This window comes from Phocoena phocoena, chromosome 1 (genome assembly GCF_963924675.1).
Source record: "Phocoena phocoena chromosome 1, mPhoPho1.1, whole genome shotgun sequence".
NCBI classification, from domain to species: domain Eukaryota; kingdom Metazoa; phylum Chordata; class Mammalia; order Artiodactyla; family Phocoenidae; genus Phocoena; species Phocoena phocoena.
Window position 1 is genome coordinate 60,389,689 of NC_089219.1, and position 26,062 is coordinate 60,415,750.

Genomic DNA, 26,062 nt, shown 5'->3' on the forward strand with positions numbered 1-26,062 from the left:
TTTGTATCAAAATTAGGATTATGATACAGGTTTCTTGATATCTTGATATAGTATACTTATAGCCATGCTGCTTTGTATAAGTTATATATAATCAACTGGTAAAATATTTCCAATGAAAAGATTTCCAAACCAATAGTAATTTTAGAGGAAAAATATTTTTATGAGTAAAATAATTTTGTATTATCTTATACATTTTATTTTGGGTATGTTTAGTTTCTTCAGATTATATGGCATTAGAAGATATTTATATATGTGTGTGTATATATTTATGTGTATGTGTATAAATATTGTGAGATATCTCAGCAATTGCTGTGAATAATTTGGGGATATGAGACCCATTTATTTAATAATGTTTATGAAATTCTGCACTGGCATGATCAGTCATTTTCAGATTGAAGCAGGAAAATAGGGTGACTATTATTTCACAGAGATATGCCGTAGATAGACCTTCATTATCTTAAATCTTCGTGATTGAAAATATAATTATATTAGTGCTTTCAACGTTGTCGATAATTTTATTATTGTTTAAAGAGCATAATTGTAATCTATAACTAACAAATAATTTTTAAAAGTTGATACATATTATTTTGTACTAGAAGCAGACTAGCATTTCTGAGCCATAGATTTACTAAAGGAAAAAAAAACCCAAAATATTTTATTGTGAAAGAAAACAGAGTTGGCATCTGGTTATGTTTATTATAACCTACCAAGTTGTTATTTAGAACACAAATGTGACTGTAGAAGACATTTCATAAGGAAGATGATACATCATTCAGATGTCACCCATATGTAATGTATAGTAAAGCATGAAAGTGCCTTGACTTTCTTTTGAAATTTAGAAAAGAAATTTGAATCCTCAGCTGGCTAAGAATGGATACTTTTAAAGTAAATAATTCTGGAATTGTCTGTCTTGGTCAGGGATGAGCAAGTTAGGGTCATGATAATCCACAGAATGAGCTTTGACAATTTACCAGAATAAATGCTAGAAAGTCAAAGGGCAAAAGAAGGGATATAACTTACACGCTGAGGAAGATGGAAAAGATTTGCAGAAGGAGTGTCATTTGAGCTGTATTCAGGATGCATAAGATCTCTCCAAGTTAAAAAAAGAGTGAAGATCATTACTGGCAGAGAAATGCTTTTGTGAAAGCATGGCAGAATGCAGAGGCATTTTGGATGTATGCTGGGTGGAAGAAGTTGACGGCATTCACAGGATAGACTATGTGGAAACCAACTAGAAAGCTATTTAAGAAGTCAGAGGAAGTAAAAGCAAAAGGATCTAACATTCCAACAATGATTACAGGGTGGGGTGGGGGCCGAGGGGTGCATATGAAAGCTCTGACTCATCTGTGTTATTGAAAATGTATAATGACAGAAAATATAGAGTGGAGGATGGTTCCAAAGGTGTAGCTTAGGAGACTGGATGAGTGTTGCCGTATTAACTCAAAGATGGCAATACCTTAAGGTCATATTTGGGGGAGAAAATAATGGGAACATGTGTTAAACATTGTTGTCACTTTAAAGAACAGTGAGAGTAGTAGTAAATAAGAGAATCTGTACAGGGGAGAAATTCACTGGGGAAAACAATCTGAGAGACTCACCTGAAGTATAAACTTTTAACAAGAAAAAAAATCTTTTGCCTCTTTGATATCTTGGTTGTATGACTGCATATTTACCCTATTTCTCAGTGAAAAATGTTTTTAAAAATTTGATAAAATTCCCTTTAGTTTCTATACTCTACCCAATTACATCTATTATAATCTTTGCAAAACAGACCACCAGTACTCCTGATAACTCTGAGGGGGGCAGAAAAAAATTATTCTAAATATGTATATTCCCTTTATTATGGAAAACACATTTTTACAATATAAATTAAATGCTTAATCTAAAAAGCTAAAAAGTTTCCTCTAATTATCTGGTATATTCACTCATCTCAAAGTGTTCAACTTTTCCCCTACTTTGACACAGCATGCTCTCAACCCCAATGCACACATACAAATACACTAGCGCAATGCATATAAACCCTTTTAATGAATCGTTTTCTACCATCCTTAAGAACTAAGCAGATGGTCCAGGAGAATGATGAAATTACGTTACTTTTCTGCTTCAGATTAGATATAGCCCTTGGTTCAGAGCCAGTCTAGGAAGACAGTTGTTGCTACTTAATGAGAAACCAGGTACATTTTGTCTCCATTGATGCTCATTTCTGTACCTTGTTTTGTTCTACGTATATCTAGAAAATGTGAATTAGAAAGATTTGTTCTGACAGCATTCATATGCTAATCTCACTATAATTGCTAGAGGCGGATTGAGCTCTAACTGGGTTTATAAACAAAGTAAAACATTAAATTTATATTAGTAAAATAATTATTTGGTCTGTGACATCCTGTGTCAGTAAGAAAAATAAATATTCTTGATTTAAGGCTTAGAATATTTAGATTTCAAGGTCAGTCAGCAGAAGTGCTATCAAGAGGCATTTCCATTTGAAAGAGTCCATTAGTGACAATGGAGAACAAAATCTTAGAAATATTTTCCCCATTTATTCATGGTACTGTAAACACACAACCTAAAACACAAAACCAATTGAGAGATTAAATTCTATTAACCTTTCACATATAAAGATGTACCCTTTATATAATCATTTACTTGGTTCTTTTATAATGGATCCACCTGCTCAAAAACCATGGCCAATAGAAAACTTCCAAATTTGGATTATTCACACACTGTATTGGAACTATACAATTATCTAAGTGAGATTGTTCCTCTAACTGAAAATTTAGAAAGGTATGGGATTGACAAAAGTTCTTGTCCAGGAGGCGAGAAGAGAGTTCCCAAAGATGATGTTTAAAGGCAGTGACTGATAAAAAATAAAGTGTTTCCTATTTATAATCCATTGAGTCAAGTGCATTCAGCAAACTGATTTTATAAGCATAAATTAAAGGAGGAACAAATAAAGGAAGAGGTTAGAAACACCTCAAATTAAACACTATCAAACTGACAAAGATTGAAAATAAACTGATAACATCTGCTGGCACTGGTGCGAGGAAATGGATATTCGTATATAATACTCCGGGCAATATCAGTTGGTACAAATAATTGAACAATTTTTCAATATTTATCAAGAAGAATAAAAATTCAAATTCTTTTCACCTAGTAAATGCACAAAAACTTATATTTGAGGTTGTTTTATCAAGGCATTTGTTATAATTTGGGAAAATAGCAAGCTATATAAATTTCTAGGATAAGAAGATTGGTCAAATAAATTGGTAGACATATTCACAACAATATTTCATAGTCTTCAAAAAGTATATTTTAAGGAATGTTTAATGATATGAGAAAATGTTTATAGTATAATGCTAAGTAGAAAAGTATGACACAAAACATTATGTTTAATCTTAGTAATATATGTGTGTGTTGTATATGTGTGTGTGTCTGTATGTGTGTATTCAGTGTGCAACCTTAAATGAATGATAGAAAATACTCCACTGTGTTAATAGTGCTTTATTTCTGGATGATAGAAGTATGGCAAATTTTATTTTCCTATTATACTTTTCTATATTTTCCAAATTCTTCATAATAAATAGACACTGCTTTTATGTTCTGAAGAAAATAACAAATGAATTTTAAATAGCAAATTTTGATTGAGCAGAATTATGTGTCCAAAATGTCTAAAGAGCTCTTCTCTCATTACTCCTATTTTTTCTCTTCATGCCAATGTGATAATGTTCATTAGAAAAGCATCATTCATATATATTTCACATGATCTGGAGGTTAATAGTGTATTTTCTAAGGTAATATAATTTCTATTTTTATCCTCTCCCAAATGTTCTTCAATTTCCTTCCACTATCCATTTAATATATCCATATTGACATAGAGTGCTCTCTTTTGTCTATTAGAACCACTACTTCTAAACAAGATATGCCCATCGTTTCCATGTGAGAACCATCATATCAATTTTTCAAGATACTTCTGAAATCTTTATTTAACTCTTTGTGTTAAATTTTTAGGTTCAAGTAGTTTATTATATTCCCTAAGTGTGCTGATTAAAGACATTGAGAGTCACTTATTTTCCAGGATGTTTATTTCTTAGAATGAAAGTGGTTACCTATACATTTTGCTCATTCTGTGCTATCATGCATGTTGTTCTTTAGAATACCTAACTTTATATTTTTGTTGTACAATTTTACTTGCATCTGAAATTGCAGTTTTAAATCTTCTTCAACAGGTTGGTGAATCTAAGGCCAAACAAAATTTCCATTGCTCCCTTTTTTCATTAATCTGTACAAAAGAGAATTTCACAATGCTTGTCTGCCTTAGACTAAGAGAACAAACAGAAAAAAAGAGTGTTCATGGTCTAATTAATGCTCCCTCAAGAGATTCACAAGGAAACAATTTGAATAAGTCTGTGCCAGATTGGGTCCTGGGTTCTTTAGATGCTGTAGAAGAGCCACCTAACTTTTGCTTGGAAGCTGCAGAGGGGGTTGTATTAGTTTGCTAAGGCTGCTGTAACAAAGACCACAAACTAGGTGGCTCACCCAACAGGAATCATTGTCTCATAATGCTGTAAACTAGGAGTACTAAATCAACGTGTTTGTTCCTTCTGAGGACTGTGAGAAGGATCAGTTCCAGGACTCTCTCCTGGGCTTACAGATGGCCATCTTCTCCATGTCTCTCTCCATTTTCCCTCTATGTGTGTCTTTCTCTTCACATGCATTCTTTTTCTAAGAATACTAGTCATACTGGAGTAGCGCCCTACCCTACAATGGTAGGACCTCATTTTACCTAATTACACCTGCAGCAACCCTATTTTCAAATAAAGTCACATTCTGAGGTACTAAAGGTTAGAACTTTAGCACATGAATTTGGGGAGGACACAATTCACTTGTAACAGGGAGAGTAGAGGCACATTTTCCTACAAGGGTAATCCTTGAATTCATTGAAAAGGATAAGGAAGAGTAACTCAGGAGAGATGAGCAAGCAAGATGGTTCATGAGAACAGGAAATGCAAAGGCAAGAAGGCCTGGAAGGTAAGGTGTGAGTGTGGTCCACGGGGAGACTGAAGTCTTGGCAGAGGATTATACATCTGGCTTGCAAGTGCAGGATTCATGGTGAGGTAGCAGGCAGACTGTGAAGAGTATTACACATGTTCAGATTTGGATTTTAGAAGTGATTATTCTGGTAACATGTGGTCTTTTTGAAGTACATTCCATCTACCAGCAGGACCCTGTTAGTTCGGCATGCTCTTTTCATTCAAAGAGCTCACCTGCCTTCTTTAGGCCTTTTCCAACTCTCTTTGCAAAACTTTTGCTCCTGATTTTATTCTCTTAATTCTCTCAAATCCTGTTGCCTTTCATCATCTCCTAAATCATTTAATTCAGTAAGAATATAAACCAAAAAATTCCATATATAACATATAGTACTTACAAAATTAATAAAGATAAGTATTTAAATACTCAGGATGTTTTAAATTCTTGTTTGAAATTATTCTTTTAATCTCATATGAGAGACTAACAATGAAAAAATTCAGAATCATAACAAAATATTTCAATTTTAAAATAAGCCTCTGATTTTTTCCATGTTAAGCTTTCATGAACTTTTCATTTAACTACTATTAAATCTATGAGTGCATTCTCACATGCCTTTAACTTCCTTGCAGAAAGCTTTTTAAATTAATTTTTCTTTTATTTATAACTCTTCTTTCAGCCCGAGCATGACCTCCAGCAGGCTTATATGTTTCATGAATCTCTTAAAATCTTTCCAATTATAAAGTAACTGCCTAGATTTATACCCAAAGAAACTTAATTGATTAAAAGTTTATCTCCAGAAGTCCTGTTTATTTAGTTGAGTTTCAAAATTGCAACATTTGCTCTAACTATCCTGAAGACACAAGTACCATCATCATCAGAATTAATTAAAATATTAATAAACAGAGATAATATCAGAAGTTATCTGTACTTATGATTGAAGAATGAATATAAAGCAGCATGAAATGCCATTTAAAAATGCTTTCTCTAAGTTGTTTATATCAGATTGAAAACATGGCTCTTTCATCGTGTCTTGTGAAGGGCACCATATTGACATTGTATCACATCACAAAAGGCAAGGATCCCTGAGCTGAGACAACTGCATGGAAAATGCTTTCTTATTGGCTCCTACTGAAACTCCTACTCAAATCTCTGGAATAAAGTGTGGAGTAAAGTGTTTCACATAAGGTGAAATTTTTACAAAACTAAATATTAACCATCATATACTGCAAGTTTTATTAAATAAAATATTTAATTAAACTACCTTTAAATGTACTATACATATCTCTGGCTTCTCAATAAATCATGCTGAATAATTGATCTTTTTCATAATAACTCAGTCATCATTAAGAACATAAATCATTACCTTATATCACAAAATAAAAATATGTCAAGAGATATTAAGGTATAAGACCATCACCTGAGTAATTTATTCAAGGATGAGACAAGTGATTAGACTAAGGTTCCAAACAAACCTAAGATACTATTAATTAAATTGCCTATATCTGACTATTTCTCTTCTATTTTCTTATTCTGTACCTCTGTATAAACAAGTCTTCAGATATTAATCCAGAGACTCATTACTTTAGGTTACCACATTTTGAAAGTTAGATCTTTGAAAGTACCCTAATACTTAGAAATTTGTTTCTTCATACTGCTCATGGCTCAGGTTCACAACTTGCCTGAAAGCAAAATTCTTCAAGAAACATAGCTGTAACATTTTATTATAGAATTAGAACTTTTTCCTGAACTTGGGCCATTTTAAAGCTAAGCTTGAAGTTTGCTTTCCACTGTCCTCTACAGTCATGTTTGCATATTTAAGTAAGTCAGTAGATAAAAATTCTAGGAGAGGATGTGTGGAGAAAGAAGGACAAGAGATTAAAATATTGTTTTTCACCTATGTAAAAATAAGGAAAGATTTTTTAGTAAGGTCGTAAATTCTACTACTCAGTACAAATCTTCTCTCGAGATTTTTTTCAGATTGATTCTATAAGCCTTATGTTGATGTTCTTTAGAGTAATTAGTGTTAAGATGACAATAATAATAGTAAGGAAGAGGAGGAAGACAAGGAGAGCAGCATTATTTATAGTCTGGAACAGTTAGAGAAGACTTTAAAAAGAAGAATTTGAGCTTCAATAAGTGATCCAAACTCAGATTCTGTGGATCTCTTTTCTACTGGAGCACACTGTGACTAATAGACAAGGACTTATATAAATTAAAGAGTAAAACAAAGCATTCTATTTGTCATTCCCAGAAGTTCCAAAACACAAGCTTCTTTAACATCAGCTACTGTGATGTTTTAATGCCTGCGAACAAATTATAATAACCAATAAATAAAATTACTCAACATGATTTATAAAGATGTAATGGTATTACCATAGATTGGCAGGATTGGTATAGATGAAGAAAGTGGATCAGGGACATTAAGTATTGGGAGTGGTTTAAGGTAGAGCACAGACTTGGAAGTACTAGATAAAACAGCTGAAAAGTAGATTATAGAGAGCTTGATTGTCAAGCTAAAGAATCTTATAGACCAGGCTTTCCTAAAATGTGTGATTCAGAAGACTAATTCCTAATTATGTGATAAACTATAACATTTTATATGTTTTAAATTTTAAGTGGTTTAGGAAACACTAGTTTGAACAAAAATAAGCATCTTTCTTTGTCACAAAACCTCTCTGAGCCCTTAATTTGCTAATGCACAGTGCTTACTTCTTAGAAGAAGATACAACCCAGGGACATGGACTGGCAAATACTGCTATTGAAAATGTAGACACAGTGAAGCTTTTAGAACTGGGGAATGGACATGCATTTTAGGGGATTGATCAAGATACTTAATGTGTAAATATATAAAATGGATAAAACTCTAATATTTTCTTTTAAAGCAATTATTACAATGTACAAGTATGGATTTATTTGCTTAATTTTTTGTTCAATATTTATCTCCCTCACTATCCAGGAAATTTATTAGAGCAAGGAATGTAGCTCTTTTACCCACTGTTTTTTCCCACCATATAACCCAGTACCCAGCACACTGTAGACACTTAATAAATATTTGCTGCATAAATGATTGTAAAAGAAAGATGTCTGGAAATAGTATACTTTCGTACTGTATTACTTTGGGCAGTACTACTAGGAGATGATATGGATCTGAACTAGATTGACTGAATGGTAAGAAAAGGAAAGGGAAGACATTGAATGTCTAATACAGAAGGAAAGAAAGGAGTAGTAAAAGATGACTCCAAGGTACAACATTAAGAGAATTAAAACACAACTAATCAAAGCAAGAAATCAAGAGGGAAAGCACAGTGTCTGGTACAGAGTAGGAACTTAGTAAATATTTTTCACGTTCTCCTTTAGACAAGTTGAGTTTTATTTAAAGATAGGTGGCTCATTAAGCAGTTAGAAACTAAATCAGGGATGATGGTTTATATTAGGAATCATTCATAGAAAGAGACTTTCTGAAGTCAGTGGATGAAAATTCCTGGGAAATATGTGAGGAAGGAGAATGGAAACATTGCTATTCTTAAAAGAACTCACTTGTCTAAAAGCAGAATTAGAACTATTAGAAAAGCTTTTTCTTGGTACCAGACACCATGCTTTCCTTCTTGATTTCTTGTTTTGATTGCTGATGTGATAATATCAGCATTAAAGACCACTAATGTGTTTATCCTAATAACAGTCCATTGATCTTCGTGAAGACAAACTGGTTTCCTTGTAATGATATCAAATCAAATTATGGATAACAATTGCAGGCTTTCAGATATTGCAATGATAAGATGAAAACAAACCCATGAAATCTGAGTATTTTTGAAATGTGAACATTTCAACAATCAAAAAACAAACAAACCTCAGATGCTCCACTTGAAGTCCAAGAATCACCATGTATGTTGTCTTGATAAGTGAGTTTTAGAGACTACTTCAGATTAGGTAATGGTTTTAAAGATGTTTCTTGAAGTAGGACATGGAGAGAGTTTGGCAGGTTTCCATATCCCTGTGGCACATTTAGTGAAGCAAAGGGTTTCTCAGTGAATAAATTAGAAACATTTGTCATTTGAAAAATGTAAGACTGTGCCAACTAATGAGGACAGCCAGAGTATTTATCACAAGAAATCTTGGAAAGATTGAACTTTCTCTTATCCCTTTAACTTTCCAGGGATGAAATATTAGGCAAGGGTAACATTGGCATACATGGGTCTAAAATCCTAGAGAATGCAGTGGTACTGGAAATCAGGTGTTTTGATACATATATTCTTATTGATTGGGTCAACTACTGCAGGCATAATTCTCAAGTGATTGAAATTCTCTTTGGTTTAAATTATGAATAGAGAAGGATCTGATGACTGTAGCAAGATAAGTCTTTTTGCTGTTTCACCTATGTTAGGCCATGTTAGCGAGCCCTGCTACTTAAATACATTTGACTCAGGGAGAGTGTTGAAACGGAGACTGTTGACTGTATGCTGTGGCTATAGAAAAAGAAAAATCCCTTTAGCTATTCAATTCAGATTTTAAAATATATATATATATATATATATATATATATATATATATATATATATATATATATATATATATATATATGATTCAAGAGAGAAGAGAATCCATGCAGTGAGAATCCAAAAAAGATAATACTCTTATCTTTGACTTAAGGAATTTATTGGAAGGACTTTAACAGGAAGAGATGAAAACTTGTTTTCCTCTTGCCTTTTTAAATCCCTTTGAAAAACTGAAAATCTAAGAATTCCTCTTTTGGGTGTTTGCTAAGGATAGTAGTAAAACAGGAAGTCTGGTTGCTTCTGAGTCAAAGTCCATACACTAGATGTGAAGCCACATGCTTCTACGGTATACTGGGAAATGGTCATGTTTCAGGAAAAAGCAAAAGTTGCTTCTGTATGTTATGTATGTAACATTTATGTGCTTTCTTGTATGTTATGCTCTACTTATTCTACCCTACTGTATTTTCATACTTTTGACATGCAAAAAAATGTTTAAACTCTTATCACCAGATAAAAGAACAATGTTATTTCCCTCACTGCTACCCCATCATTCTGTTTGCACCTATGAAGTAGTCTATGTGTAAATAACTATCAAGTTTGTGAGTGAGTGAGTGTGTGTGTGTGTGTGTGTGTATGTGTGTATGTTTGGTATAGAACAACTAGTAAATTCATGTTTGATAAATTCTCATATTCTGATCTATGTGTATCACTGTAAATATAATGCAGGGTCTGCTAATGGGAAAAAAATGATAACTTTGGGGTCAAGAAAAATGAGATCTAACCTCAATTCTACTAATCACTCTGTGTGTGACCTTATGCACATTACAGACTCACTAAACCTTAATTAGTTTATTAGTGAAATATAGAAAATAATATATGAATGCTTATTCGTCAAGAAAAAAAAGGTGATAAATTGTTTTGAAATTTTGCAAGGACTATACAAATAAAAGTCATTATAATCATCTTTACTTACCATATTCATTTATTAATACAGTTAATGTTTTTAAAGTATCTACTCTGAACTAGATACTAAAGTTACTGGAAATATACAGCATTTAAAGGCTAGACATGGTCCCTGTCCTCATAGAAGTTTCAATCTAGTGAACAAGATTGATTTGAATATGTAATTAAAATGTGATCAAAGGGTATGGCAGCATATAATTGAAACATATACAGACGAGGACATACAGAGTTGGAACATATTGAATAAAGAGAGGCTACTTTCCCTTCTAATCTAAATTTTTTTAAAAGAGCAAGGAAATGTACCCTGTGCAAAGGCAGCCCTATTTCTGAAGGCCCTAGTAGAAGAAAGATCATGTAGTCCTAGAAATGCAAAAGAAGCCATGAATAAGAAGAGCAAAGAAAACAATGAGAAGAGTGGTACCTGGCCAGGCTGCACAGAGAGCTGGGTGTGTGTGGAAGACAGCAGTCAGGCCAGAGTACCATTATTTTAAGCCGCAATAAAGACTTGAGACTGTCTGGAGGGCAGAGAGGAATCACTGAAGTATTTGAAACAAGAAGGTGACATAATAATGTTTCTGTTTTTAAAGGTCACCCCAGGTTCACTGTGATGGGAGAACAATAGAAAGAGAGAGACAGGTACATATGCAAGAGAAAATAGTTTGAACTATGTTGTTAGGCAGTTGAAATTAATAAAGACAGACCTGAATCAGGATATGTTTAGGCTATTGAAGGATTAGGACTTGGTGATTGTTGGATGTGGGAAGTGAGGGAATGAGAGGAGTCAAGAACATTGCCAAGCTTTCCATCTTGAGAAACTAGGTGAACTGTACTGCCATTCACTGAGACTGAGAGCACAGGAGGAGGAGGAGGAGGTTTGGGCAGAACAGTAATTGCCAACACTTAGTGAACGCTTAAAGCTTGAAGACACAATTCTATGAGCTTGGTATGTACTCTGTTATCTTAGAGATGACTAAATTGATAGAGGTTAAATATGTGCTGAGAGTCACACAGCCAGGGAGTTGGCTTCGGTGTCCAAGGTCTTGACTACGATGATGGACTCCATACCTTTGAAGAGCATCACTTCAATTTTTAACATGTTATGTTTGAGATGCTCATAAAACACAAAGTGGAAATGATGAGGGAAATAAATCTGAGTAGAAATTTGAAAAGATTTATAGCTATCACTCATCAAAGTTAAATGAAAAGAGTTGGGAAAGGTGAGTGAGACTGTAAAGATTGAAAGGGAGAGAACGTACAATTAGAAGGGCAGCAAGCCTAGCCAGGGAATAACTCTCTAATACTATAAATGTCAATATTTGGTAGAGAAGATGGATCTTCTTAAAAGATTGAAATTGAGGAACTGAAGTGGAAGGATAAATGTCAGAAGATTGTGAAGTCAGAGGAGCCAAAGGAAGAGAGTGTTTCTGAAAGAAAAATATAATTCTCTGTCCAATGCTCCTAATAGGTCAAGTAAGAAGGGATTAAAAGTATGAAGGGGATTAAAGGAAAACTTTCTTTTAAACATGGAAGTTAATCTCCCACCTTCCTTATTGATCTATACTTACAACCAAAATTCCACTAAACTAAAAGAAATTTTAAAATGCATATACTCACAAGAAGAGAGAAAATTGAAAAGAAGACACCAGGAGATAAGAGATTTCAACAAATTTTAAGAAGACAGGGAAAGAAGATTGTAGTTTATATTCACGTATATAAAAAGTACATTGTCAGTTACATTACAAAGCACCCACAAAGGGATGTAGAAATTGATTTGCTTCATAGTCCTCCTTAGAGTCTTGGAGACAACAGGTACCAGACAAAGAACTGAGGAGACTTAGTACTGAAAATAGAAAAATCGACTTAAATCCTTATTTACAAAACTGCATAGCTCTTCCCAGTGAATTTAAGGTCTTTCTTCATCACCAAAGAATTCAGAGATGAAGTGATAGGTAAGAATCAGATTTATTTAGATAGAAACACACTCCACAGACAGAGTGTGAGCAATCTTGGAAGGCAAGAGGCAAGAGGCCTCGAGATATGGCATGGTTAGTTTTTATGGGCTGCATATTTCAGAGGCTAATGAGTGGGAGGATTATTCCAATTATTTTGGGGAGTGGGCAGAGATTTCCAGGAATTCGGCTACCACCCACTTTTTGGCCTTTTATGGTCAGCCTTGAAACTGTCATGGCACCTGTGGGAGTGTCATTTAGCATGCTAATGTATTACAATGAGTGAGTAATTATGCTCAAGGTCCACTGAAAGTTGAATCTTCCGCCATCTTGTACCTAGTTGGTTCTCACTAATTTTCATCATGTACTATGGCTATGTTATTCTTTTAAAGGTTGTGCCCTGCCTCCTTCCCTCCTGTTTCATAGCTATGCCTCAGGCTGAAGACCAGAATATTCTTTGGCTTGCTGCCAATCGTCCTGCAGTGATACCTATTATGCATACAAAGCTTCCAATTAGTTTTTTAGAGAGTCACTCTTCAATATTGAAGGACAGCCAGGGATCACCAGATATTTGTGGAAGACCCCTATCATGAAAAATAAAGATGAAACGAAACAAACAGAAAATGGAACTCAGAAAAAATGCAAGGAGCAGGGGGAAAAGGCAAAAAAAAAGTCTATAGCTAATATCTTCTTAGAGAAATGAAATGATATAGTGCCCTGAAATACAATCATGATACTGTTAAAAAGGAACATGCATTTAGGAAGCAACAACTAATTTTTGGACAATAAAATATGTTAGCTAATAAAAGATAATACAGGAGATGTATTTAGAAGATGAAGTTGAGAAAATCTTCCAGAAAATAAAATAAAAAAACAAAGACATGGAAATTACAAGAGAAAGAATAATTAAATTACTAGACATTTCCTACATTCAACTAATCAGGATTACAGGAAAAGAAAATAGAAACAATGAAGAGGAGGAGGAAATCATCAATTAAATAATAACAGAAAATTTAATATAATTTAACGATAAATGCTTCCAACATGAAAGGGCCCATTTAGTACCCAGTACAATGGATAAAAACACATCAAAGTACATTGTCATGAAATTTCAGAAGACTAAGAATAAAAGTTCTAAAATATTTTGGGAGAGAAGGTGGGCATAAAACAGGATTTTGAATAGTAATAGAGCTGGATTTCCTGACAGCAACCTTAAAAGCTAGAAAATAATACTTTAAAAATGCCTTCGAATTTATAAAGAAAATTATTTCTGACCTAGAAGTATATATCCAGCCAAACTGTCAATTGTTTGTGGGTGAAATGAAATCATGTTTTTATATGCAGAGGTCTCAAAAATGTTCCTACTGTAGATTCTTTCTCAGTAAGTTACTGGATGTTATATTTCACCATTGGATGTTATAGTCCAATAAGTCTAGAAAGAAAAGACATGGGGTCCAGGAAGTAGGAATAAAATGGAAGGAAATATAAAATTCACAGAATGACAGTGAAGAGAAATTCCAGGATCACACACACACACACACACACACACACACACACACACACACACACACACACCAGGTCTAGAAAAGTAAAGTGACCACTCCAGACTGAAGCAGGAAGATATAGGGCTCCTAAAAGATTATTCCAGGGGGAAATAAGACAGATTACACGTTTTTCACTATATCAAGAGAAAAGGAGATAGTCAAGAAGTTGAATTAATGAAAGACACATAGACAAACCAAACAAAGGAAAAAAAAGCAATTTTTAAAGAATAAGATGAAGCAGAAATAAAATGTGACTGAATTACAGTGATATTTATAGCTATAATAAAATAAGTACTATTAATTTAAAACAAAATTGCTATATATATTTTGTTTGGTTAGAAGTTCATTGAAACTTTGTTAGAAGAAAGGTAAACTACCTAGATATCTGCAAGGGAAAAATTAATGGAGTAGCACTACAATCAAGTTACTTAGAAATTTAAGATGGAAAAAAAGTTGAAAGCTATAATGTGTAGGGAGCATAAATCAGGAATGAAAGGAGTTCCGATTGAGAGATAGTCCATGAATCAGATACCAAAGTCATTAGTGGGTTCTAGAGGTGGTAATGAATGATATGAAAAAGAGTAGAAAGACGTTACTACCAGGTAATGAGACCATCAGAGGAGCAGGACATTTTTTAGGATGAGAGAAGATTAATAATTTTTGGAGAGCAAGGGAGGGTATCAATTCCACTTTCCAACCTTGAAGTGTGTTTAAGTTATGAGAAAATCAGCATGCTCCACTTTTAAAGGCTATAAGTGAACCATGTTTTAGTTGAGGCTATGAAGGGGAGGAAGCCTTCAGTGGAGAGGATCAATGATGTTATTGATCATGACATAAGGCACAATCTCAGCGTTTGGTGGGATTGAAGGAAAGAGAAGTTGGGTCAGGGGGAAAGCTCAGCACATTGTAAGAATGAGACAAGGGACCGAAAAGATGACCAGAAGAGCCTACATTTTTGATCAACAAAAGGGAAAGCAGTCCTAAGTGAATTAAATTGCTAAAGTCTTAGTGGACAGTGGACTCTCTGGCCAAATGGTTCAGGTCCAGGCCTGGATAGTCTCTTTTTTCTCTTCATAATAAAAAATTTGCAATTGCAGCAACAGATGGGTATCAAGAAATAGCTACAAAGTTCAGCACAAAAGAGTGAGTGCAAGGAACTGGGCAAAAACAACATATGAACAATTGATTCTTCACCTGTGAGTCATAGAGACAGACAGGATACACACCTTGAGTCAGCTTGACGGCATCACAGCTGGGTAGTCAATGTGGCTACTAGTGATAAATTAAAAACCTGGGAATTTTTCAAGACTTCTCCCTCTCTCCACAGCACCCCTTCCACCTCTCATCTAATCCATTACCCACACTTTGGATTCTGCTTCTTAAATACCTTTCCAGTCTATCACTTCTCCCCATCCTCACTGCCACTATCATAGCCTGAGCCATCATCACTTACCTTTACAACTGCAATAACCTCAACAAGTATGAACTAGGTACCTAATATATGTCATATATTTACTAGATGCTTTCACTGGCTGCTTGGTATGTGCTAGATCCCATGTAGAGATCAACCTACAATCAGGGCTTTCAAGGAAAGTCGAGTAAAATAAAAGTTACAAAACCTTGTGATTCAAGCTCCCAGAAATGAGAAGTGTAGGAGTTCAAGAGATAGAAAGTAATGGAGAGGAAAGACCATCTTTTTTAATGTTTTTAGTTAAACCTTCTAAAGTTTACCATGTTCTTATAACCTTCTATAAGAGCTGACTCATGAACCTGTCCCAAAATATAATTTTATTAATTTCATAAGTAAAAGGAGGAATAAAAATGGCTTTGGGCTGCACTTTCAACATCTCTTAAGTATATTGTATTCATTTGCCTCCAAATTTGATTTAATCTAAGCCATTTCAAAACAAAATGCTATATTATTTTTGTGAACTATCACTACTTTCTGTTTCGGCAATAAGTTTATGCTGATAAGTAAAAACAAATCAATGAATAAAATGCGAGTTTCAAATTGATGCTCATTCAGTACTATTTCTGCAGATGGCAAACTGTGTACTGTTATTGTGAATTCAAAGATGAATAAGACAAGATCCTCTCCTTCAAGAACTCACCCAGTACACAAGGAAATAGTACACATAATTAGGAAGCAATGTGATTGGTGCCCTGGGAGCTCAGAGGAAGACACCATTCATTTATCCTGGGGAGACATTCACAGAGATAGTGACATTTTAGTTAGAATGAGAAATTATCAGTATCTGTTGGTGGTTGGGGAGAGAGTCCCAAATGTATCCATCTATTCATTCATGAACTGATTTGTTCATTTTACATTTGTTAATGAATATCTACTATATGTCAAGAACCAATACAAATGTAAAAATGAACAAAACACAGTTACTACCCTCAATAGCCTTGCAGTCTAGGGAAACAATGACATGAAAACCAGTAACTTTAATAAAGTGTTATAGATGCCATGATATCAATTTTGTGCAAGATTTCATGACATTTGGTCATTTTAACCTAGAGAAAGACATGCCAGGATGTCAGAAATTTCTGCCATGATTGTTCTCTCCCATTAAAATAAAAGGATTCATAGGGACAGATTCTTATTCTGAAGTGAATAACTGTAGCTCCAATTGGAGCTTTGTTCAGTTCATCTCTATCCCCAGTACCTAGTTCAATGCTTGGAGCTTATTAGTTATTTCATAAATTATTATTATTATTATTATTTTGCTGTATGTGGGCCTCTCACTGTTGTGGCCTCTCCCGTTGCGGAGCACAGGCTCAGGACAAGCAGGCTCAGCAGCCATGGCTCACGGGCCCAGCCGCTCCACAGGATGTGGGATCTTCCCAGACGGGGGCACGAACCCATGTCCCCTGCATCGGCAGGCAGACTCTCAACCACTGCGCCACCAGGGAAGCTCAATTAATAATTATTGATTAATGGAATAAATTTGAGTCAAAAAGAGGATATCATAAACCTTATGGGTAAAACCTGACTATTTTGCAGAAATGAGAGAAATGTGTTTTTCTCCAGCAAATTCTGGAGGTTTCTGTTCTGCACTGCAATTTGTATAAAATTTAAAAAAAAAAACATATTATAGTTCCATGTTTCAAGTGTGAGTGTAAGCATTGTGCTAAGTCAGGATTGTATTCTGGCCCAGTTCTGCCATTCCAAAACTGTGTGATGATGGGATTCTGACCCTTTCTGAATCCATTTCTTTATTTGTTAAATGGGAATAAGAACATGTCTTTACATACCTTGGAGAGCTGTTTAAGGATTACATGATCTATTGCATGTGCATGTCTTATGTAAACTTCTTTAAGGCATTATATAATTATAAAATATATAAAATAAGTAAATTTCTAAGCTTTAAATTTTATAAGAATGCCTTCGAAAGGCAGGTAGTTAAGCAGTTGTGTTTTTTTTCTGTTTTTCTCTAGTGCAGTGCCTGGAGATGACCACCAAGCGGAAAATCATCGGCCGTCTGGTGCCGTGCCGATGTTTCCGAGGTGAAGAAGAAATCATCTCAGTTTTAGATTACTCCCACTGCAGCCTTCAGCAGGTGCCAAAGGAGGTCTTTAACTTTGAACGGACATTAGAGGAACTTTACCTAGATGCCAATCAAATTGAAGAGCTACCAAAGGTAATTTTTGACAACCTAAATATGTACTTCAAATGAGTATTTCATAACTCCAGAGATTTGGCATGATGATAATGCTAACTACAGCCTTCTATCTAGGTAATTGACAAATCATTCAAATTAATATAACTTTTCCCAATATTCTCATTACCTTTTAATGCGACTCCATTTGCAACTTCATGTAATATGCCAAAACCAATTGAACTCCATTGAAATCATCATTTTATGTAATATGCCTTTTTATTTTAACCGAAGATGATCTCCAAGAAAATAACAGGTTGGTAGGTTGAGATCAATAGCTTATGTTTAGAAAAGAAAGGGAAAATATGGTACTCTTTATTCCAGAACTGAAAATTTGTATGTTGTATGTTAAGGTGACATTGTTTTAAAGCCTTGAATTATATGTTACAAGTCTAAGAAATGCTTTTACATACACACACACACACACACACTCACACACACAAAGAGTCAAGTATACTATTATGAAAAACATGCTGTTATTTCTAGAATTTGAAATTTTTGGTTATTACAAACAGCACTGAATTTATATGGCATGCAACTTATACATATAGTGTAGCTAAAATTTTTTAACTAATGTCAAACTTTACACACATGTATATACGCACTGCCATTATGATCTTGTGCTATGCAAAGAAAATGTCTCCTATGACCAGAAAACACTGGAGAGATTAGTTAAAGCAGACTAAGGCCACACAGCAGAAGGTTCAAAATCTAAATCATTGGATCCTATTGTTCACCTAAATAAGTGACTCAGATTAAGTAGCTGGAATGGCATTCACCCGTGAAGAACTTAATGGCTAAGAGGGGGAAAATGTCATGCAATACATTTCCATTGCTTACGCTAAAAAAAATGCATGTTAAATATCCAAGAACCAGAAAAAAAAACTCCCATCATAAAAACTAAGTTAATATCAAAAGCAGAGTAAAATGCTCTGATCAAAAGGATTTTTGAATGATTGTTTTCATTTAGGATGATGGATTACAGTGTTTATATAACACTTCAGAGACAGGAACTATTTAATGTGTACTTCAAAACCAATATCCTTCATTTTTGACCACCTATGTGTATAGTGTCATCTTGAATCTTTGCCCAGGAGGGCTGAATCAGACCTAAAACGTTTTGGCCATATGGATTAACATCCAGATTGCACATAAGTGGAGGCTGGACTGAAATGGGCTGTGTCTTCCACCAGGCTATGAACTACTCGAGGGTAGAGGGAAAGATCTTATTCATCTTAGATGAATCTTTCATTCTTCATCTTTGCCTCCCTGTACAGGAGCATACATGGTGACCTTCACATAATGGATACTCAATCTATGTGTTGTTGCTGCTAGATGAAACATTGCAGAGAACTTCATGTACTATAGGACTTGATTAGTAAGACTATATAAGGTTAAGCAATTCATAAATGTGGCATTCAGCTCTAATTTAAGAAATTAAGCGCAAACTTTTTTTTTTTTTAGGTCAGGTCAATCTAGAATTGCCAGATGAAATAAAGGACATCCAGTAGAGTTTAAATTTTAAGCTAAAAAATAGGCCATTTTTCAGTATAATTCTATCCCAAATATTGCTTTGGGTATACTTATACTAAAACACAAAACAGTTTGTTATTTCTTCGAAATTAAAATTTAACTGGGCATTTTATATTTTTATTTACTAAATCTGGCAGCCCTAGGGCAATCCAGCCATCTTTTTCTAGATGCATGCAACAGAGTCTGTAAGACAAATAGTAAAAATAAGGTTAATTAATCAAGTACATACTCATTTAATATCTACTCTGCTACACAGTATTTGAAGCTTTAGGGGGGTTATAATAGAAATAAATTTCAACCCTTGCTCTCAAGGATCTGACAACCTAATCACAGAGAAAACTGAAGCGTTAGAGGTGAATACACAATAAAGTATAATCAGGGCCAAAGAACGAAATCCTGTGGTAGAGCTTATGTATAGAGAAGAGTTCCACTCTTGGAGGGGATGGGGAAGGGCCTGACCAAAAAGCACAGATGCAAAAACTAAGATGGAATATATGTAGAGGGAAAGGAGAGGAGCAGCAAAGCTGTGAAGAGTCTGCAGCTGCAGGTGCAAGTGGGCAAGTGCTGACATATGTAGGTAGAGTAGGGAGAGCAGAGGGAACCCAGATTATGAAAGGTCTTGAGAGTTACATAGCATTGTTTGACTTGATGCATCAGGCAGAAAATGCCATTGGAGAGTTTTACATATCAAGTCAGTCACTAGGGGCTTAATGAAGAGAGCTTGGATTAACAATAAATAAAAATAATACAAGTGAATCAAGGATTTTATAACACTTTTGCAATGTATTAGAATTCAGGAGAAATGGTTATCTTTTGTTATTGGTATGATTTATGTATTTCAAAGACCTTTCACATAATCTCTCAAGGTTTCTTTGACTCCCAAAGTTCAATATTATTAGTTTCCTAAAACAGCCCTGTAAGTTCCTTTTTTCTAAAGTATCTGATATTGAGATATGATCTAAATTATCTGACTTTGAGATTTGATTACAATAATACATGGATATATTTGTGCATTATTAGAAAAATAGGTAAATTAAGAAACAAAAGGACTGACGTATCAATTAGGGCTCATTATGTGTGTTTCAAGTAATACAAAACCCAATCCAAACTGATTTAAACAAGAAATAGGCTTGATTGGCTCATATAAGTGGAAAATGCATCTCAGAACAAGCTCCAGGCTTGGTATGTTTCTATTTGCTTTGTGTGGGATCAGCTTTATTCTGAGGCTGGCTTTCCCTCATGGGGCAGAATGGTTAGAACTGTTCTAGTGTTCACGTCCACAGTATCCCAAATTAGAAATTTTTGGCCTCTGAAAACTCTTTCTTTTTCTGAGAAGGACGAGAAGTGTCTCCCCCAGAATTCTTCCGTTAACTTGTCCTTAGGTCTCATTGACCTTAATTGTGTCACATGTTCATTGTTGATCCAGTCCATTTGCTATGGGATCCACTATGTCAAGAAAAATGAAACTACTCTAATTGGGTTAAACAATGATGGGCCACCTCTGTAGAGTTGTGCTTACTGGCAGCAACACAAGGAAATGAGGTGGAAGAACTGTTGGAGAGATTACCACAATGTACACTACAAACAAAATGCTATAAAATCGCTGTTTTGCGAGGAAAAGTTCCTCTTAATCAAAGTTTGTAAGGACTTGTAGGCAAAGTATTGAGCCCTTAGGGGATTTAAACCTTTCAAAGTTAGATTAAATGAAGTATTTTTTGTCTGCCATCTTATTTTACTGTTTTCCTGGTATTATTTTGACGTTTTTACCATTGTGACTTGAGATTTATTAAGTAATGAGCTAACTATTTGTATTCTTGATATTACATTACGGCAAGAATTACCTTTTATACATTTTAAAAATTATTTTCATTCAGATATTTTATACTGAGAATGTTCTAGCTGGCCAAGAGTCTGTACTGTACATTCTTATAAAGCAGGTAGGGAACAGAGTCAAGGTTAATGGCATTAGGAAAAGAATGTCAAGAGTGTGTCAGAAAAGATGCAAAAAATAGATATGAAAGAACAGGTAGTGTTTTGATTAGGAATAGCTCAATCTGTGTTGCTTAATTTTTTGTAGTGAAAGGTAAAAATACAAAATAACATGCCTTTCACACAGTGATAGAAACCCACAGAGCTTATAATTTAGTACTGTTTTGCTTGTTATTTGGAACTGGAAACTTAAAATTATAGACAGAGTAAGAGACGATCACATATGTATATTATATATGAAGTAATAGAGTGGGAAGACAAATGTGAAAAAAAAGAGCAATAAAGAGAAAATCTACAGAGAAACCTCTTGAAACTGAAGAGGAACTTTAAAAAAGATTAAAGAAATAATTTTGGTAAAGTCAATATGTGACCAAAATTGAAAGACACAGAGTGAATTTGGTAGAAGAGGTTAATTTATCCGTGTATAAAAGAGGACGGGACTAAATCTGCAGTATTGTACTTACAAAGTTTTCCCCATATAAACTACCCAGAAGTATTTTAGAGATTAAGAATTTAGGATTTGGACTCAGACAAACCTGGGATTAGATCCTAGCACTGCTAATTGGTTGGGAAGGTATTTTATTTTCTGAAAGCCTCAGTTTCTTCAGAAACTGGGAGAAACTGTTTAGCTGGGAAAATAATATCATCAACTCCTGGGATTATACAGATAGATACATACATACATACATACATACATACATAGGTAGATACATAGGAGGGTAGGGTACTTGGTGTGATAATGTTTGTGGAGTACCTGGAATAGAAAAAAATCAATAATTGGTATTTATCATTCTCCTCCCATAGATAAAGGAAATTTTCCATGTTAATTACCCTGGGTACAATAGTAAGATTTTGTAACATTTCAAGATAGTTCTGGGTATTGACTCTCTCAAAAAATGTTGTGGCATGATGTTATTTTTAACTGAAATCTCCAAAGACAGCTTCTAGAAAAACAACCCTCTGCCCATATTAGGTGATAGGTTATTGACCCAAATAGCTACACCTGCACATTTGTGAGGGCTAATACCACCACTTCCCCAGAGAATTTCCTTGATTCACAGAATCACGTTATGTCATTTTTGAGTAAATGCAACTTTGGAAATTATTTTATTTAAGCCCTCAATTATTATAATAAGCAAATCAAGGCCAGAAAAGTTAATTAACTTATCTTAGGCCACATGGGATATTAAATTCCTATCCAAAACTAAAACCAAAGACTATGTGTTAGTTAGGATAGAAGAGATTATGCTACGGTAACAAGTCAAAATGTATCACTAAAGTTTGGCTTTGCGCCCCGTGAGTGTTGCCAGGGACCACTGCTTTCCAAGAACCTAGAGCTAGTAACTAGTCCAACTTTGCCCCCAGTACAGAAATGTCTACCTCTTATTTCTATTTTAATAGTCATCCAACCTCTTCATGAACCTTTCTATTATGGAAGAAGTCACTCAATTAAGAAGTAGACCATTGTATTATTGGAAAGTTCTGATTGTTAGAAACTTCTGCAGTATGTTAATGGTGTAGATCCATTCACCTATCTATCCATCTAAAACTTGGCTGGGCACTCAGAATGCTACTAAGATTATTAAGGCCTGCCTTCCCTGGACGAGGAATTATGCTTCTGGCATTACTGCCTTGATCCTTAAAATATTTTAAAGGAATTCATAGAGTCCCTTAGAGTTCTGTTTTGCCTTAGAGTTCTGTTTTCCAAGACAAGTTTCGAAGTCCCTTAGACCGCTTTTCAAGGACATGCTTCCCAGATGCTTCATCATCTTAACAATATTACATCTAGTGTAGAATATTGTCAGTGAGCTAAGAGATGCTAGAAAAAACAAGCACCTCCATATCGGCAGTTGCTTCTTCTGGGAAGAAAACAGACATTGAGAAGCCAAGTGCCAGGCAAGGGCTACCGAAAAACACTTGCATGGTGCTCACGATTCTGTGTTGACCACTCATGCAGGGCTGTATAGCTAAGACATTGATCATTCAATATAAAACAGACAAAAATTTATCAAAGAGGGATATTTTAGACTGGTGAAAATTTTGTCATGGCTTGGATCCAGTCATTGGCCATGAAATGGAAGAGATCCCCACGGACTTTTAAGAAAATAAATAAGCAACAAAAACGTACCTGAATCATTTGCCAGCAGCCAGCAGGTAAAATAGAGCTCCAAGTTAATGACCAATGAACGGGTTCTGACAACTATGTTGGAGTTGTTTGTGCCGAGCCTATACATAAAAGCCAAGCAAGCTCTCCACTCAGAGATTTGGTCCCCACTCTTTCCTCTGCTAGCGCTGCTCTTCCACATGGCCTGCTGCTTCATTTCCTTCAGGTCTTTGCTCAAGTATCACTTTCCTAGAGAAGCTTTACCCATTATCTTACACAAAATAACAATGCCCACCACTGTCACTCACTTCCCCAACAAAACTTTAGGCTTAATTATATCTCTAGAAGATTTTGAGTACAATTCAATAGTGTTAACCAGTAGTAGGATACTGCGAAATAAGTTTTCATTGTTATAAAACATCGGCGTAGCTCCCTCTGAAACAGTGTGTATTATTTTGCAGAGTAAGACCTCTGACAGTGGCCAGAGGTAGGGAAGGACAGGAAATGTGGGCACATATCTGCAGAGAACAGAGAAAATCAAACTCTCTCATTTAATTTGTTTTTTTTTTCCTTTTCTTAACTTTTGATGCTGATTCTTGGGGTTGAAGTGAGGTGAGATAATTTTTGTGGCTCCTCCATAATCCACTACTTAATATAGTACACTCTACATTTTTTCTTACTCCCAAACTCTAAGTACTTTATCCATATAAAATAGAGCTTCAACATAATATTTTCCCAAGTTAAGGAACGTGCTCTTTGACTCTAGAAGCAGTCAAAGGAGGGATGTCAAAGAATATACTTTTACATGATGGTGGTAGAGGGTGGAAAAAGCCCTCTAAAATTCCTTTCACAATTAACGTTTTGTGATTCACTCATCTGAGATTCATTTTGAATAGATAAAAATGATGAACAATATAAGGAAGTATTCTGACAAACAGAGTAGTGACTGTAGTTACTGGTTATTATCACAGAAGTACTACAGTAAATGTAAATTCTGAAGAGAGAAGATCTAGGTTTAACACAAGTTCTGAAATGAGCTCATCATGTGACTTCAGACATCTTACTTAACCCCTTTGAACCTTAGCTTCCTCTTCTGCATTAGATGCTAACAAATTTATTTCTGCCCATCTCCTAGGATCGCAGTGAGCACCAAATAATATAAAGTACATGAAAGCCCTATAAAAATGGCAAAGTGATATATAACTCTTGAGCTAAGAGAAATAGTTTATTTTGATAAGAAAGGGCATATGTTTAATGAAGTTGATTGGCTTCTTTAACATAAATTTAGACAAATACAGTACTACAATAACAAGAAAATGTTAATTGGTCAACAAATGGCTATGATTTACTATTTAATATGGATTTACAGTTGTGTCAGTTTTTGTTTTTATTTTTGTTTTGTTTTTATTATAGGCCATAAAAAGGTATGGTAAAGATGAACATTTATTCAAAATATATCTCAGGCTCAAAATCAATAGGAGCCTGAAGACCTTTACATGAAAAAAAAGGGTAGAAACCAAGAGAGCTCTGAGTTGCTGCACAGAATTCACAGCACAATGACAGTACAGACCACACACTGCTGCTCTTGTGAGGAGTGTACCTCCAAACACCCCCATGTAACCATGACATTTATTCAAGATTCAAATTCCAGATGCCTCCCAAAATATTATTATACAATTAAGGATGCTCTTAAAAAGAAGGTTGAGGTTCTAATGGAAAAAGGGAAATGGATTCCAGACAAGCCAAAAAAAAAAAAGTGTCTCCTGTATTCTACACATCACATATCTGCAATTTTATTGATTCTTTCTTCTTTTAATTCACTGATGTCTGATACTTATAATTTGGGAGACTGAAGCCATGTTTTTCTTATACCTTTAAATAAAATTGTTTGAAACCAAGGACACTTGCTTATTTTGTGAGAAGTCTAATGACATCAAAGGAGCCAGAGAAGAAATATTTTAGGGGGACAAATTCTGAGTTGCTTGTTCATAATTATGATTTGTTTATCAAAGCTTGAATGATCATTGATTATTTTTTTCTACTACTCAAGAGGAATCTTTCAAAGTAAAAGAAACTACTTGAATCACTATAGTTGCTGATTAAACAATTGTCATGTGTAAAAAATATGAAAAGCTTTACTCTAGATTAAACATGGGCTAAATTTTCAAATGCAGAATATAAAAGCTGCCACTTCTTTAATAAAGTTGCCTCATTTTTAAAAACAAATTTCACATTAACAGGTAATTCTTTAAGTGTTTGTCTTGTAGAAACATAGAATTGTCTATAACCATGGCATGTTACATAAGTAGCTCCACATATATCTATGGAGGGCTCTCTGAAGATCCAATAAAGGTGAAAAGAATGGCCTTTTCCAACTCTCTTACTCCCTCAAAGGTGTTCAGTGTGCATAGTGTGAATTTATTTTGTCCTCCAGCACCAAAGGTATAGAATTCATCTGAATATGATAAAAACCATGTCCAAAATAAAACTGTCACATGCGTGATGCATAAATAATCAAAATCTGACTCTGTTTAATCTCTTGCCTGGAACATCTTTATCCAAATCTGTTCTTTTATTGCAATCATTTTGGCATTCAAATGCGTAGGTTTGTTTTTTTTTTTCAATAAATAATGTAGATGGACTCTCTAGGGGCCCAAAGGAAAGTAAGATGTAGGACACATTTGTAAAAAACATTGTTTATATGTGGAAAACTTTAGATATTTTTTTCTTACTCAGATTTCTATGTTTACAATGTTTTATTGTTTCAAAAGTTGATAGTACCAACAACTCTTTATTATGT

At 34.5% G+C, this 26,062-nt stretch overlaps 1 protein-coding gene across 2 annotated transcripts in view; it reads left to right on the forward strand.

Annotated features, from left to right (window-relative positions):
- LRRC7 (leucine rich repeat containing 7) overlaps positions 1-26,062 on the forward strand; it is a 391,693-nt gene that overhangs the window by 58,181 nt on the left and 307,450 nt on the right. For both annotated transcript variants that reach the window (XM_065892761.1, XM_065892769.1), the window contains exon 2: positions 17,416-17,618. In XM_065892761.1, coding sequence (XP_065748833.1) covers positions 17,416-17,618 — 203 coding nt within the window. The remainder of the gene's footprint in view (positions 1-17,415; positions 17,619-26,062) is intronic.